At 45.0% G+C, this 18,187-nt stretch overlaps 1 protein-coding gene across 1 annotated transcript in view; it reads right to left on the reverse strand.

Moving 5' to 3' along the window:
* xylt2 (xylosyltransferase II) overlaps positions 1-16,088 on the reverse strand; it is a 191,530-nt gene extending 175,442 nt beyond the window's left edge. Inside the window, exon 1 of the mRNA XM_060844395.1 lies at positions 15,954-16,088. Within this exon, the coding sequence (XP_060700378.1) occupies positions 15,954-16,085 (132 nt within the window). The 5' untranslated portion in view covers positions 16,086-16,088. The remainder of the gene's footprint in view (positions 1-15,953) is intronic.
* Between the last annotated feature and the right edge of the window lie 2,099 nt (positions 16,089-18,187).

Below are 18,187 nucleotides of genomic sequence, written 5' to 3' on the forward strand. Positions count from 1 at the left end.
GTCAGTATGAGTGGATGTCAGAAACAGGAAAGGAGTGGTCACTTTATTGGGAGTTTTCTATGGACCCCCAATAGCAACGGAGAAAAAGATTGGGAGGCAGATCTTGGAAAGGTGCAGAAGCAACAGGGTTGTGGTCATGAGTGACTTCAACTTCCCTAATATTATTTGGAACCTCTGGACTATTTGCAGGAAGCAAATAGTCTGGACACACAATATCTGATTTCGTCAGGTGTGTCCAGGAAGGATTCCTTACTCAATATGGAGAGGGGCGAAACTGATGACTGCAGATGCTGGAGATTCCTGATGAAGGGCTTTTGCCTGAAACATCGATTCTCCTGCTCCTCAGCTGCTGCCTGGCCTGCTGTGCTCAATAAGTAGATAGGCCGATGAGAAGGGAGGCCATATTGGATTTGGTGCTCGGCAAAGAACCAGGTCAAGTGTCAGGTCTCTCGGTGGGAGTACATTTCTGTGATAGCGATCACAACTCTCTGACCTTGACTATGGTCACGAGGGACAAGAGCAGACGGTATGGGAAAGTATTCAATTGGGGGAGGGGGAATTACAATGCTGTTAAGCAGGAACTGTGGAGCATAACCTGGGAGCAGATGTTCTCAGGGAAATGCATGACAGAAATGTGGAGGCTGTTTAGGGAGCACTTGCTAGGAGTGCTAGATAGGTTTGTCCCACTGAGGCAAGGAAGGGATAGCAAGGTGAATATACCTTGGATGACAAGAGATGTGGAACATCTAGTCAAGAGCAAGAAGGAAGCTTACTTAAAGTTGAGGAAGCAAGGATCAGACAGGAGGGTTACAAGGTAGCCAGGAAGGAACTGAAGAATGGAGTTAGGAGAGATAGAAGGGACCGTGAAAAAGCCTTGGCTGGTAGGATTAAGGAATACCCTAAAGCATTCTACACTTACATGAGGAACAAGAGGATGACCAGAGTGAGGTTAGGGTCAATCAGGGACAATGGAGGTAACTTGTGCCTGGACTCGGAGGAGATGGGGAGATCCTCAATGAATATTTTGCTTAAATGTTTGCTAGTGAGAGAAACCTTGTCATTTGTGAGAATAGCGTGAAACTGGCTGATACACTCAGACAGGTTTATGTTAAGAAGAAGGATGTGCTGGAAATTTTGAAAAACATGAGGATAGACAAGTCCCCTGGGCTGGACAGGATATACCTTGGATTACTACAGTAAGTGAGGGAAAACAATTGCTGTGCCTTTGGCAATGATCTTTGCATCCTCGCTGTCCACTAGAGTAGTACCAGATGATTGGTGGGTGGCAAATGTTATCCCTTATTCAAGAAAGGGAGTAGGGATAATCTTGGAAAATACAGTCAGTCTTACGTCAGTGGTGGGCAAATTATTGGAGAGGATTCTGAGAGACAGGATTTATGATTATTTGGAAAAGCTTATTTTGATTAGAGGTAGTCAGCATGGATTTGTGAGGGGCAGGTTATGCCTCACAAGCCTTACTGAATTCTTTGGGGATGTGACAAAACACATTGATGAAGCTAGAGCAGTGGATGTAGTATACATGGATTTTAACAAGGTGTTTGATAAGGTTGCTTATAGTAGGCTCACTCAGATAGTAAGAAGGCACGGAACTTGGCTGTCTGGATACAGAATTGGATGGCCCATAGAAGACTGATGGTGGTAATAGGTCGAAAGTATTCGGCCTGGAGCTCAGTAACCAGCGGTGTTCCGGAGGAACCTCTGCTTTTTGTGATCTTTATAATTGATTTGGATAAGGAAGTGGCTTAGTAAGTTTGCCAATGACACAAAGGTTGGTGGAGTGGCGGATAGTGTGGAGGGTTGTTGTAGGTTGCAACAAGTCATTGACAGGATGCAGAGCTGGGTTGAGAAGTGGCAGATGGAGTTCAATCTGGAAAAGTGAGATTCATTTTAGATGGTCGAATTTGAATGCAAATTACAGGGTTAAAGGCAATATTCTTCGCAGTGTGGTGGAAATGAGGGATTTTGGGGTTCTGCGTTCATGGTTCCTCAAAGTTACCATCCAAATTGATACAGTTGCTAAAAAAAAAGGCATATGGTCTATTGGCCTTCTTTAGCAGGGGTATTGAGTTTTAGGGCCACAAGGTTATGCTACAGCTGTATAAAGCCCTGGTTAGACCAAATTTGGAATATTGTGTTCAGATCTGGTCACCTCATTATAGGAAAGATATGGAACCTTTGGAGAGGGTGCAGAGATTTACCAGGATGCTGCCTGGACTGGAGAGCATGTCATATGAAGAAAGGTTGAAGGAGTTAGTGTTTTTCTTATCGGAGCAAAGAAGGATGAAAGGTGACTTGATAGAAGTATACAAGATGATAAGAGGCGTAGATAGAGTGGATAGCCAGAAACATTTTCCCAAGGTGGAAATGATGGGGGGACATGATTTTAAGGTGATTGGAAGAAGGTTTGGAGGAGATGTCAGAGGTAGGTTCTTTACACAGAGTGTGGTGAGTGCTTGGAATGCACTGCCAGCGGTGGTAGTAGAGTCAGATTCATTAGGGACATTTAAGTGACTCTTGGATAGGCACATGGATGATAAAAATGTAGGGTATGTAGGTTAATTTGTCGGATAAAAGGTTGGCACAATATCGAGGGCTAAAGAGCCTTTACTGTGCTATACTGTTCTATATCCTATGAATGTTACTTGCCGAAGCTTAAGCCTGAATATCGAATAGTTCTAATTGCATTTGAACATGGACTACTTCAGTATCTGAGGATACTGAGGATCTGTAAATAGTACTGAACATTGTGCAATCTTTGACAAATACCCCCACTTCTGAGTGTACAATGGACGGAAGGTCATTGATGAAGCAGCTGAAGCTGGTTCATCCTCAGACATGACCCAAAAGAGCTCATGCAGAGATGCCCTGGAGCTAAGATGACTGACCTCTAATAGCCACAACAGTTTTTTCCCTCCTTTTGCAAATTGGTTGTGTATTAAAGAAATGAGAATTGTATCACTAGATGTACTTTAGGATTTGAGAAGATATTGGAAATAATCTTCTTTTGAAGAGGCTTTATTGGAATAACCTGCTGGATATACCACCTGAAAGTATTTTGGAAACAGATTGGTAATAATTTTCAAAGAATACATAGATTCATATTTTAAGGGGGAGAAAAACTGTACTAAGTCATCCCCTTGATTGAATTTCCCAGGGCACTTTCATATGTCTTCTAGCCATTTCATATCTTCAGCACTGATTCCATAGGTACAGCAATCATTTTCCTTAGTACCAGTTAACCTTGAATTGAATTTCCCATACTTTATCTGAGTAATGAATTTATCTATCCGGTCGTATTTCAACAGCAGCATCTTGCTCGTTAATACTTCATAAATTATTATTTTTGAAGTTCTGGACTCTAATTTAACTGCAAGTTTCTCTCAGTTAACTCCATCAAACATATCACTTTCCTAAAACTACCTATGTCATTTTTGCTTATGTGGACCACAATCATTGGAACCTCATCATACTGCATACTCTTCTTCAGACAGAAGGAATGTCTCAAACCTGAGCATAAAATGCAGCACAGCTAACTTGCTCTCACCAGCAGAGAGATGTCCACCTGTTGTGAGAGAAACTTTATTCTTATGTCTGTCTTAAATGGGTGACTCATTACTCTTAGGAGGTGACACCTTGGTTTAGTCTTTTCCAGAAGATAAAACTTCCTCTCCGCATCCACACTATCAACCTGCAAATTTCTCCCATAGAAAATAGTTGAGGACAAAACATTGACTGTTTTCAAGGAGGAGTTAGATATAGATCCTAAGGCTAAAAGGGTCAATTGAAATCAGGAGAATAGATTACTGAACTGGATGAGCAGCCGTGATCAAGTTGAATGACAGAGAAGGCTTGATGGATCGAACAACCTACACCTGCTCCCCTTAGCCATATACAGTGGAACCTCGATTATCCAAACGAGATGGGCAGGCACTATTTCACTCAGGCATTTGAGTGTTTGGTTAACCGATTCAATGCCTTTTCTCTGAGGCTCGGAGTTTTCTATTAAGTCTGCTCCCCGTTCAGGAAATAAGGCAGCAGCACAGCACCCCAAACCCCGTCCACGCCCCCCCCAAACACTGTCCAACACCCAAATCCCATCCAACCCCATCCCCTGCCCAACCCCAACAAACACTGCTCCCCCCGCCCAACACTGCTTCCCCACCTGCCCCAAACACCCCGTCTAACACCGCCCCCCCACCCAGCCCCAAACCCTGTCCAACAACCGCTCCCCGCCTGCCCCCCAAACATCGCCCCTGCCCACCCCCGGCCCCTCTCTGGGCAGCCAGACTGGAAACAAACAACAAGAGAGATGCTGCTGCTACTGCCTTTTTTTTGGAGGGGAGGGGGAAGAGACTCCAAATAGCGAGCGCATGCACACGTGCACACGCACATACCCACACACTGTTTTACAGCAACTTTTTGCAGGACAATGTTGGAGGGGTGGGGGGGGTTAGGGTACACACTTGTGAAGAACTCCAGGAAAAGTGTGGAAAGAGAGAGAAAGGGAGAGAGGTCAGTCACTTAGAGATGATGCCTACGCTCCCATCACTCCAGGACAGTTCTTGGCAGTACTTTTAATCACTGTAAACAAAAGACGTGATCAGTGTTGGAAATGTCTTTGATGCAAGCTTTCTGTCGGGACCTCGTGATCTTCTTTGCACAATCTGGTTTCCGGATAAATGATATTCGGATAATCTAGGCTCCCCTGTATTTTCTAACAGAAGGAGAAGTAAACTATAGGCCAGTTAGCCGAAAGTCTGTAATTTGGAAAAAGAAATAGCAGGACAGTTGGAAAATCTTAAAATAACCAAACAAAAAAGCCAGCTGGAATCAATTACAAGATTTCTCTAGCAATTACAGAAACTTAGAAAGAAGCTATCAAATGCTTCCAACTGAATGGAATTATCTAAAATCCTATCACTGACCAGCCAGTTATCCCAGATTTGCAAGGTTTTCGGGTGAGGGTGCACATTATAGAAATTAAAAAGTCTGAAATACTCATAACAGAACAAAATGGCAGCATGTCAAATTGAGAAGGGTTGTACAGGATATTGGTGAAGCCACTTTTGGAGTCCTGTGTACAGTTCTGGCTGCCCTGCTATAGGCAGAATATTCTTAAATTCGAGAGGATGCAGAAAAGATTTCCAAGGATGTTGCTGGGACTGGAGTTATAAGGAGAGGCTGGGACTTTACTTACTGCAACGTAGATGGTTGAGGGGTGACCTTATAGAGGTTTATAAAAGCACAAGGGACGTAGATAAGATCTTTTCCCTATGGTAAGAGATATTGAAGCAGGAGGGTGAGAATTCAGTTGTTCTGGTCCCTGTTCCGACAAACAACATATGCAAGGCTAGGAAGGAGGAACTGTTTGGGGATTATCAAGCAATAGGAAAGAAATTAAGGAACAGGTCCGCAAGGATCTTAATCTCCTGATTACTATCTGAGCCACATGCAAATTGGCTTCAGGACAAGAAAATCAGGAAAGTAAACTCGTGGTTTAAAGAGTGGTATGGGAAAGAAGGGGGCATTGGCATCAGCTTTGGAATTGGGAGGGATCTGTACCGATAGAATGGTCTCCAATGAACCAATCTGGAACCAGTGTTCTCACAAAAAGGATAAACAGGGTGGTCACTAGCACTTTAAACTAGCCATACAGTGATATAGTCAAGGAAAGGGTAAAACGGCAGGAAGTATAATGGTAAATAGAAAGGAAAGAAGCAGGTTAACGTGTGCTGGAGGGTTTAACTACATGGCAGACTATGAAGGAAGTTAAAAGGAAGAATCACTCAGGAGATATTATTAATGACACGTTAGAATTCAAAAAGCGGGTGTAAAAATTAGCATAAAGGCACTTTGGTTGCAGGATGGTCATGACTGGGAGTTAAATATCCAGGGGTATCAGCTATTCAGAAGGACGGACAGGAGTGTAAGGGATGTGGTATAGTTCTGGTATTTAGGGATGACATCAGGGCAGTGGTGAGAGACGATATAGGTTCTGTGGAGAAGAAGGTTGAATCTATTTGGGTGGAAATTAGAAATTCTAAGAACAAGTCACTGAGAGGCTAGTCTATAGGCCACCAAATAATAACATCACATTGGAACAAGCAATGAACAAAGAAATGACTAATGCCTGCAAAAACGGTACAGCAATTGTCAAGGGGGATTTTAATCAACATGCAAATTGGTCGAAACAGGTCGGTCAGGATAGCTTGGAGGAGGAGTTCATTGAATGTATCCGCAATAGTTTTCTTGAAATGCATGTAATGGAACTGACAAGGGAGCAAGCTATCCTAGATCGGGTCCTGTGTAATGAGACAGGAATAATTAATGATCTCATAGTAAGGGATCCTCTTGGAAGGAGCGATCACAGTATGGTTGAATCTAGAATATAGATGGAAAACGAGAAGATAAAATCCAATACCAGGGTCCTGTGCATTAAAAAGGAGACAATAACAAGATAGGGGAGGAGTTGGCTAAAATAGACTGGAAACAAAGACTTTATAGTGGGACAGTTGACAAACAATAGAGGACTTCCAAAGTAATTTTTCAAAGTGCTCAGCAAAAGTATATACCAGTGAAAAGGAAGGACTGTAGGACAAAGGGTAATCTGCCATTGATATGTAAAGAAATAAGATAGGCTATCAAATTGAAAGAGAAGGCATACAAAGTGGCAAAGATAGTGGAAAATTAGAAGATTGGAAAAACTTTAAAGGTCAACAAAAAGCCACAAAAAAGGTATGATGAAAAAATAGATTATGTGAGTAAACTAGCTCTGAATATGAAGACAGATAACAAAAGTTTCTACAAATAGATAAAACAAAAAAGTATGGCTACGAAAAACGTTGGTCCTTTAGAGGATGAGAAGGAAGATTTAGTAATGGGATATGAGGAAATGGACAGGGCATTGAACAGATATTTGGGTCGATCTTCACAGTGGAGGACACTAATAACATGCCAGTAACTGACAAGGAGACTAAGGCAGGTGACAACCACCTGATGAAGGAGCAGTGGTCTGAAAGCTTGTGCTTCCAAATAAACCTGTTGGGTGATGTTTAAGGTAGGTGAGGATCTAGAAACGATCATTATCACAAAAGAGGTTGTGCAAGCTAATAGAGCTAAAGGCAGACGAGTCTCATGGTTCTGATGGAATGCATCCCAGGTTACTATAAGAGATAGCCGGAGAAATAACAAATTCCCTTGTGTTAATTTTCCAAAATTCAGTGGATTCTGGGGCAGTTCCAGCAGTTTAGAACTGTTTAAAAAAGGGGGGTAGTCAGAAGATGGAGAATTGTAGACCAGTTAGATTAACTTCTGTGGTGGGGAAAATGCTAAAATCTATTCTCAAGGAAGAAATAGCAAGAACCCAAAATCTAGATGGAAATTGTCCCATTCGACATCACAGCATGGGTTCATGAAAGGCAGGTCAGCCTTAACTAATTTACTGGAATTCTATGAAGACATTACGAACCTGGTGGACAACAAAATAGATGGGATGTATCTAGACTTACAAAAGGCATTAGACAAGGTGCTGCACAAAAGGCTGCTGCATACGTAAAGATGGAATTATGGATAATGTTTTAACATGGATAGAGGACTGGTTAAATAACAAGAAGCAAAGAGTGGGGATAAATGAGTGCTTTTCTGGCTGACGACCAGTGGATTGTGCTGTGCCTCAGGAATCAGTGTTGGGACTGCAATTATTCACAATTTACATGGATGATTTGGAGTTGGGGACTACGTGTAGTGTGTCAAAGTTTGCGGATGACATTAAGATGAGTGGTAAAGTATGCAGAGCAAGATTGATAGTTTAAGTGAGCAGGCAAAGGTCTGACAGATGACATACAATGTTAATAAATGTGAAGTCATCCATTTTGGTAAGAATAACAGTAAAAAGTACTATTATTTGAATGGTAAAAAATTGTAGCTTGTTGCTGTGCAGAGAGACCTGGCTGTCCCTGTGCGTGAATCACAAAAGGTTAGTCTGCAGGTAATTAAGACGACAAATAGAATTTTGTCCTTCTTTGCTAAAGGGGCTGAGTTTAAAAGCAGGGAGGTTATGTTGCAGCTGTATAGGGTGCTGGTGAGACCACACCCAGAGTACTGCATGCAGTCTTAGTCTCCTTACTTGAGAAAAGGATGAACTAGCATTGCAGGAGAGGAAGATGAGGATCACTAGGTTGATTCCGGAGTTGAGGGGGTTGGTTTATGAGGAGAAACTGAGTAAACTGGGATTACATTCATTGGAGTGTAGAAGAATGAGGAGGGATCTTATAGAAATATAACAAATTATGAAGGGAATAGATAGGATAGAAGTAGAGAGAATGTTTCCAATGGTGGGTGAAACTAGAACAAGAGAGCATGGACTCAAAATAGGGCGGAGCAAATTTAGAACTGAGTTGAGGAGGAACTTCTTCACTCAGAGGGTTGTGAATCTGTGGAAATCCTTGCCTAGTGAAGTAGTTGAATGCTTTTAAAGCTAAGATAGATAATTTTTTTTTAACAGTAATGGAATCAAGGGTTGTGGTGAGAGGACAGATAAGTGGAGTGAAGCCACAAAAAGATCAGTGATGATCTTACTGAACAGCAGGATGGGCTCGAAGGGCCAGATGGCCTACTCATGCTCCTGGTTCTTATGTTTTTATATCCCAAACTAGAGGGCATATTTTTAGGTGAGAGGAGAAAGATTTAAAAAGGACCTGAGACTTTGCCCACAGAGGGTGGTTCATCTGTGAAATGAACTGCCCGAGTTATTAGTACAATTACAACATTTAGCAGACATTTGGACAGGTACATCAGCAGCAAAGCCTGAGAGGGATATGGGCCAAATGTAGGCAAGTGGTCCTAGTTTAATTTGGGAAATAGGGCTGGAATGATGAGTTGGACCACGAGATCTGTTTCCATGCTGTACGGCTCTATGACTCAACATGATTGTGAAAGTTTGACAAATTTGCTAGAGTTCTTTGAGGATATAACAAGCACAGCTGATAAAGGGGAACCAGTAGACACAGAACTTCCAAAAGCCAGATGTCACATTAAAGATTTTGCATAATGTAGGAGCACAAGATATTAGGAATAATATATTAGCATGGATTGAAGATTGGTTAGCATCCAAAATGTCAAGAGTGTTGGAAATTTTTTTTCCCCAGATTGGAAAGGTAAAACTAGTATAGTGTCATAAGTACTAGTCTTAGAACCTCAGTTACGATCTATACCAACAACTTGGGATGGGGGTTGAGCAGAGTATCATGCATCCAAATTTTTGGATGATAGAAAATAAGTGAGAGGGCATGGTCTGATGAGTGCATAAGTCATCTACAAAGGAATAAGATAGGTTGAGTGAATGGGCAAATTCTTGGCAAACAAGTTTAAACTGTGAGGTCATGACTTTGGCAGTGATATCAAAAGACAGATAATAATTAAATAGAAAGTGACTCCAAGCCATGATCTTGTTAATTGCAATGACAGACTTAAGGAGTTGAATGGCATGCACCTGCTCCTATTTCCTATGTTCTTCGGATTACTATAGCACTTCTGTTGCATATTTCACTAAATTCCTATTTAATGCCATCTCCAACTGTATTACAACTGTTCAGAGGCCCACAGAGAACTCTCACTGACATTATTACCCTTACTGCTTCTTAGTTCCACACAGTTAGATTACACACCTGGATTTCCTATACCAATAACCTTTTCTCACTCCTGTATTTCCCAAAATCACCACCTCACCTGCTTTTACATTTTTTGTCCTTCCTAAAGATTGAATACCCTTGGATATTCAGTGCCCAGCCTTGATCACTCTGTAGCCATGTCTCTATAATCAGAATCACATTTGTATCAGCTTACAAGTAAATGAACTGTTCATTTATCTACCTTGCTGCAAAGGCTCCATGCATTCAGATATAATATCTTTAGACTCAGAATTCCTGCAATGTGGAAAACTGTTAAACTTTCCTTCTGTATGCCAGTTTTCTATTTTTACTACTAACCCTCTTTCTTGTCTTCCAATTTTGCTTTCTACTTTTCCATCATTCATTTCCACGTTTATTTCTATCATTCATCTCCCTGCTGAAGTTCCTATGCCCTGCCATTAATTAACATAGACCACAAAAATCATTTGAACCAAAATGGAGTCCTGTGGAACACCACTGGAAATCACTCTCAAAGTCACAGACCAATTCAGCACATTAATACCATTTGCAAAAATATTTAATCATTACTTATTATTTCCCGACAGCCAATTTTGGATCCAATTCACCACACTCCTATGGGCTTTAATTCAAAAGTCATCCATGTCAATTGCCTTATTAAAACCCATGTAAACAACATCCCCATCACTTCCCTCATCAATCCTCCCTGCAACTTCATCAAACGATTCAACTAATAAAGTACAATCTTCTACAAAACTACACTGACTATCCTTGAATAATCCATGCAGTTAGAACAGTTAATTGTATCACTCAATATTGATTATCATAATTTGCCCAGGACCTTTGGCCAATCACCTCATCTACAACCCTTGTGATTTAATAAATCTCAACCCCCCTGATAGGCCAAATTACAGATCAATCCCTTGTACCTTGCAATCCTCATCTGTATCTAGTGAGGATTGGAAAATGATCCTCAAACCATCCTCAATTAAGAACAGAAGTCCAGTTCTTGCCTTCACACTGTGCTTATTTTAACCAATTTTTCACACTCCTCTCCAACTAAAATGTCTGCTTCACCCCCTCTCCTTTGTAAAAACAGAGGTAAAATATTCATTAAGAACCCTGCCCACATTTCTGCACATACCCACAAGTATATCAGGTTGTAGGTTTGCTCGCTGAGCTGGCAGTTGTTTTCAGATGCTTTGTCACCATGCTAGGTAACATCATCAGTGAGCCTCCGAGGAAGTGCTGGTGTTCTCTCCTGCTTTCTGTTTGTGTGTCTTAGTCTCTTAAGGCGGGTGATATAATTTCCTTTTCCTCAGAGGTTGGTGAAAGGGGTCCAAATCAATGTGTTCCTTAATGGAGCTCTGGTTTGAATGCCGGCCTTTCTGAATTCCCATGCGTGTCTCTGTTTAGCCTGTCCTACGATGGATGCATTGTCCCAGACAAAGTGGTGTCCTTCTTCGCCTGTATGTAAGTATACTAGTGACATGGTATCTAGTTGGTGTTCGTGTATCCTGGTGGCTAGTTTTCTGCCTGTCTGTCTGATGTAGTGTTTATTACAGTCTTTGCATGGTATGTTGCAAATGACATTCGTTTTGCTGGTTGTTGATATAGGGTCCTTCAGGTTCATCAGTAATTGTTTCAACGTGGTTTGTGGGCTACTATGATGCCAAGGGGTCGGACTAGTCTGGTAGTCATCTCTGAGATATCTTTGATGTATAGTAGTGTGGCCAGAGTTTTGGGCATGTTGTGTCTACTTGTTTGGGTTTGTTGTTTAAGAATTGGCGGACTGTGTTTATCAGTTACCCGTTCATCTTGAATATGCTGTATAGGTACTTTTCTTCTGCTGCTTGTAGTTTCTAGGTACTGCAGAGTGTTGTGGTCTGTTTAAACAATGTCCTCTTGCCGCTCCATTTGTGGGTGTTGGGATGATTGCTTCTGTAGTCAAGTATCTGGTCTGTGTGTGTTGCTTTCCTGTAGACCCTGGCCTGTACTTCCCCATTAACTATTCATTTCACTGTGACATCTAGGAAGGGGAGTCTGTTGTTATTCTCCTCCTTTTTTGTGCAATTTGTGCCAGTAAGGACGTTGTTGATGATGTTGTTGGTTTCCTCTAATTTGTTCCATTTTGTGATGACAAAGGTGTCATCCACATAGTGGCTAAAGTTTGGGTTGGATCACGGGGAGGGCTGTTCATTTGAGTCTCTGCATTACTGCTTCTGCTAAGAAGCTTGATATTGGTGATCCCATGGGTGTTCCATTGATTTGTTTGTAGGTTTTGTCACTGAAGGTGAAGTGGATAGTGAGGCACAGGTCTACTAGCTTGAGGATGTTGTCCTTCCTGATGAAGTTGGTGCTGTCTGGTATTTGTGTCCTGGGTTTGTTTAGTAGTGCAGTCAAGGATGATGTTAATTGATGTGAATAGGGTCGTTACGTCAGAGGAGACCATTATTTTGTCCTCTTCTCTCGGTGTCTTTGATGATGTTCAGGAATTCTTGGGTGCAATGGATGGATCAACATGAGTCTTCTACTAGTTTTACAGTTTTCAGTGGAGTTCCTTTGCTAGTCTGTGTGTCGGTGTGCCAGAGAGTGAGACTATGGGTCTGAGGGTGGCCCGTGGTTTGTGTACCTTAGGTAATCTGTAGAAGCAGGGTATGTTGAACCATCAGGTTTGATTTTTTGGAGTTCTGTCTTGTTAATTTGGGGCACTTGGGGCTGTTTTCATTGGAGAAAAGAAGGTTTAGAGGTGACTTGATAGAGGTGTACAAGATGATTAGGGGTTTAGATAGAGTTGACCATGAGAACCTTTTTCCACGTATGAAGTCAGATATTACAAGGAGGCATAGCTTTAAATTAAGGGGTGGTAGGTGTAGGACTGAAGTTAGGGGTAGATTCTTTACTCAGCGAGTCGTGAGTCCATGGAATGCCCTGCCAGTAACAGTGGTGGACTCTTTATGGGCATTTAAACAGGCATTGGATAGGCTTATGGAGGAAAGTGGGCTAGTGTAGGTTAGGTGGACTTGGATCAGCGCAACATCGAGGGCCGAAGGGCCTGTACTGTGCTGTATTTTTCTATGTTCTAATTTGGCCTGATTTATTAAGTTTCTTCAATGTAGTTGTGATATAGCCACCAGGATACACAAATACTAACTAGCTACCAAAAGACACGCTCCACTATCTCTAGTATCCTTACACAAAGACGGAGAAAGACACCACTTCGACTGGAACAACACATCCATCTGAGGACAGACTAAACAGAGACACACATGGGACTTCCTAGAAGCCTGACATTCAAACCGGAACTCCATCAATAAACACATCGATTTGGACCCCATTTTCCAACCTCTGAGGAAAAGAATTGGAAATGGTAACACCGCCTGAAGAGACCAAGATACATAAACAGAAAATGGAACTGAACACCAGCACTTCAACGGAGACTCACTGATGATGTTACCTAGCATTGTGACAAAACATCTGAAAACAAACCTGCCAGCTCAGCGAGCAAACTTACAACCTGAACCTCAACCAGAACTACAAATCTTCTCAAAAATCGCAAATTATCCTATATATCTCTGATATGCCCAATTCTTTTCTTTGGATGTTATGATAAAAAAATCTCTGCATTATCTTTAATTTCACCATCCAATAGTGTGTCATATCCTCCCTTTGCTTCCCTAATTTCTTTTCTCACTTCAACCCTGTACTTTCTGTACTCCTGTAAGCTTCCTAAACTATTACTTTCTTATGAGATTGTCATAAGCTCTATTTGTTCTGCTTTATCCTCTTCTGTATACTTCTGAATAATCGGGGGCTTTGGCATGAGAGTGTTACCCATTTCTTTTTTTAGAGAGATGTCTGCCAATTATTTTAAATCTGTACCCTCTTGTTCTCAAACCTCCTACCAATGACAATTTCTCCCTGCCCACTCTGAGCAGACATATAGATTTTGAACATCTCTAATAAGTTTCCATTTAACTTTCTGTTTTCCAAAAAAAACTGTCCCAACTTCTCCAATCTTTCTTCCCCAGTTCTAGAAACACACTCGAATTGCACACAGTTACTTACCCAGTGAAAGTTGCATCTTTAACCCATCAGTTCCCATACCAACCCCGTCCTCACCAGCCTCCCTTAATATCTCTTGACTCAAGCATAAAAATCAATTTATGTCAATCCTTGCCTGACAACACTCCATCAACCCTGACAATAAATTAAACTACTGTAATTGATTGCCCTGCTATCAAAGAACAGAAAATGATACAGCACAGAAATTGGCCCTAACAGCTCATAGGGGTTACCATTGACTTGAAATTGCCTGGACAAACCATATGAGTGCTGTCTTTGCACCATGTAACTCACCTCCAAAAGTCTCACTGCTTGTCCACCAACCACAAAGCACAAGTCAGGAGGATGATGGAAAATTCCACAATTACCTCGGTAGTGCAATTCTAACAGGACTCAAGACACTTAGCATCAAAGACAAAACAGCTTGCTTGACTGGCAACACATTCACTCCCTCAATCATTGACGCTCAGTGACAACAATGTGTACCATCAACAAGATGCATGACAGCCCTGCAGAAATTCACTAAGGCTTCAGACAGCACCTTTCAAATCTACTACCATTATCACCCAAGATGGCAAGAGTAGTAATTACACGGGGGCACCACCACTTGCAAGTTCCCCTCCAAGCCACTCAAAGAAATGCATCACCGTTCCTTCATTGTCACCGGGTCTAAATCCTGGACTCCCTCACTAACAGTATTGTGATTGTACCTCCAAAGTTTCAACTGCAATAGCTCACCACTTTGATAATGAAAGATAGGCAATAAATGTTGACCCAGATAGCCACATTAAATACATTAATAAAATTATCTCCACTTTACTTTTACAGCTCTGTGCTCTCACTTTCTGCTCACTAATTCGGGCTTTTCTTTCCTCCACCAGCACATCCTTCATTTTCCATTGGAAGTTACCCCCAGTTTCTGTCGATTTTCAAAAGCAAAGTGACTAATCCTTTAATCCCACTTTCTGCTTGGTAAATCTGTTCGACATCTTATTAATAAAAAAGCTCCAAGTATTTATAGATATCCCACCATCGTTCTTCAACTTCCTTTCTCCTGAACACAAACGTTATCCTTCTGAAAAATCCCACAGCCACTCAAAATTCTCCTGCGCTTCTCCCATCTCTGTCTTTTCACTCCAATTCCTCCTACTTCATCATTTCCATTCCAACTTTGCCACTTCAAACTCCTTTTATCATGCTTTGCCCATATTAATGCAGGGAGGAAGGAGGAATAATAAGTCGAGGTGAAGGTTGAGCGAGTTAGGCCAGTGCTCATTAGAATTTCAAAGGATAAATAGCATCTTAAAGGACTTGACAGGATAGAGTACAGAGTGGCTGTTTCCACTTTATGGAAGAGACTAGGTCTAGAGGGCATAATCTCAGAATAACTGGTTGCCCAATTAGGACAGAGATGATGGGGAATGCCTTCTCTCAGAGGGTAGCACAGAATGCTGTTGAGGCCAAATTATTAAAATAAATGAAGGCTGAGATAGAAAGAATTTTAATCAATTAAGATCTTAAGCAAATTGGGTGGATGGCAGGAAAGTGGAGTTAAAGATTATCAGTTCAGCTGCAATCTAATTGAATGGTGGAACAGGTTTGATGGACTAAATGGTGTACTTCCACTAATGTCGTATAATCTTATTTCTCCCAGACTCATTCATTCTCATTGATTGTTATCTCCCTTTTCAGAATCTCTAGTTCCCCCTCACAGTTGATGTCAGCCCAGTCTCTCTCTTTCTCTGTTCCTGATTCAACATTATTTCTTAAGTCCTCTTTCTTTCTCTTTCCTCAGTGCTATTCCTTTCTCCTTGCACTTTCTGCCCTGTCCTGATTCTCTTTCCCTCCAGTTATCTCCCCTTCCTCCCAAATCCCTCCATCCCCTCCCACTTTCTGGGTCACCCTCTCCTCTCTCTCTGTCCCCCCACCATCATTCCCCGTTACTCCTTCACCCCAAACCCTGATCATCATCTGCCCTCCTTGTTCCCCTACCTTTACCAGACACCCTCCTCCACTCCCCGCCCTAGCCCACACCCCTGCCCTTCCTTCACTTACCCCATTCCCAATCTTTCCACGTCGCAACCCCCTCCATGACCTTCCCTCCTCCCGGCCTTCTCCATCCTCCTGAACGCACCACACTCCTCCTTCTCCCATCCCTGTCCTAACGGTTCCCTTTGCCAGGCTCCCGCTCCCCCTCCCAGGCCGCCCCCGGGGCCTCACCTCTGCCTCCTCACTCTCCAGGCCGCTGAAGGTCCACACTGCCAAACTCTGCACCACCAGAATGGCGACTGCAGCGGCCGCGGCCGCCCGGAATCTCCAAGCGACTTTCCGAGGCCTCAACCGGACCACCATCTTCCCCAGGAGCGGGACCGCGCGCAGGCTCGCTCCCGCGGACACACAGCCGGCCCGCGGGTGCCCGAGAGCGCGGCCCCGTGCCAATTACCGCACGCCGCCGGCTAGAGGGCGCTCGCCCCAGTGCCTTCTCCTCTCCCCAATATGGCGCGCGCTTTGTCTCCTTGTTTACACCCCCCCCCAGGCTCGTCCTGTCACCCACACACCCTGACCTCCGCGTCCTGTCACCCCACACCCTGACCTCCGCGTCCTGTCACCCTGACCTCCCTGTCCTGTCACCCACACACCCTGACCTCCGCGTCCTGTCACCCTGACCTCCCTGTCCTGTCACCCACACACCCTGACCTCCGCGTCCTGTCACCCACACACCCTGACCTCCGCGTCCTGTCACCCCACACCCTGACCTCCGCGTCCTGTCACCCTGACCTCCCTGTCCTGTCACCCCACACCCTGACCTCCGCGTCCTGTCACCCTGACCTCCGCGTCCTGTCACCCACACACCCTGACCTCCCTGTCCTGTCACCCCACACACCCTGACCTCCGCGTCCTGTCACCCACACACCCTGACCTCCCTGTCCTGTCACCCCACACACCCTGACCTCCGCGTCCTGTCACCCACACACCCTGACCTCCCTGTCCTGTCACCCCACACACCCTGACCTCCGCGTCCTGTCACCCCACACCCTGACCTCCGCGTCCTGTCACCCTGACCTCCCTGTCCTGTCACCCACACACCCTGACCTCCCTGTCCTGTCACCCCACACCCTGACCTCCGCGTCCTGTCACCCTGACCTCCCTGTCCTGTCACCCACACACCCTGACCTCCCTGTCCTGTCACCCCACACCCTGACCTCCGCGTCCTGTCACCCACACACCCTGACCTCCGCGTCCTGTCACCCCACACTCTGACCTCCGCGTCCTGTCACCCACACACCCTGACCTCCCTGTCCTGTCACCCACACACCCTGACCTCCGCGTCCTGTCACCCCACACTCTGACCTCCGCGTCCTGTCACCCACACACCCTGACCTCCCTGTCCTGTCACCCACACACCCTGACCTCCGCGTCCTGTCACCCCACACCCTGACCTCCGCGTCCTGTCACCCACACACCCTGACCTCCCTGTCCTGTCACCCACACACCCTGACCTCCGCGTCCTGTCACCCACACACCCTGACCTCCCTGTCCTGTCACCCTGATCTCCGCGTCCTGTCACCCTGACCTCCGCGTCCTGTCACCCACACACCCTGACCTCCGTGTCCTGTCACCCCACACCCTGACCTCCCTGTCCTGTCACCCACACACCCTGACCTCCGCGTCCTGTCACCCTGACCTCCCTGTCCTGTCACCCACACACCCTGACCTCCGCGTCCTGTCACCCTGACCTCCCTGTCCTGTCACCCCACACCCTGACCTCCGCGTCCTGTCACCCTGACCTCCCTGTCCTGTCACCCACACACCCTGACCTCCCTGTCCTGTCACCCACACACCCTGACCTCCGCGTCCTGTCACCCTGACCTCCCTGTCCTGTCACCCACACACCCTGACCTCCCTGTCCTGTCACCCCACACCCTGACCTCCGCGTCCTGTCACCCTGACCTCCCTGTCCTGTCACCCACACACCCTGACCTCCCTGTCCTGTCACCCCACACCCTGACCTCCGCGTCCTGTCACCCACACACCCTGACCTCCGCGTCCTGTCACCCCACACTCTGACCTCCGCGTCCTGTCACCCACACACCCTGACCTCCCTGTCCTGTCACCCACACACCCTGACCTCCGCGTCCTGTCACCCCACACTCTGACCTCCGCGTCCTGTCACCCACACACCCTGACCTCCCTGTCCTATCACCCACACACCCTGACCTCCGCGTCCTGTCACCCCACACCCTGACCTCCGCGTCCTGTCACCCACACACCCTGACCTCCCTGTCCTGTCACCCACACACCCTGACCTCCGCGTCCTGTCACCCACACACCCTGACCTCCCTGTCCTGTCACCCACACACCCTGACCTCCGCGTCCTGTCACCCACACACCCTGACCTCTCTGTCCTGTCACCCTGATCTCCGCGTCCTGTCACCCTGACCTCCGCGTCCTGT

Source organism: Hemiscyllium ocellatum, chromosome 25, assembly GCF_020745735.1.
Source record: "Hemiscyllium ocellatum isolate sHemOce1 chromosome 25, sHemOce1.pat.X.cur, whole genome shotgun sequence".
Taxonomy (NCBI): domain Eukaryota; kingdom Metazoa; phylum Chordata; class Chondrichthyes; order Orectolobiformes; family Hemiscylliidae; genus Hemiscyllium; species Hemiscyllium ocellatum.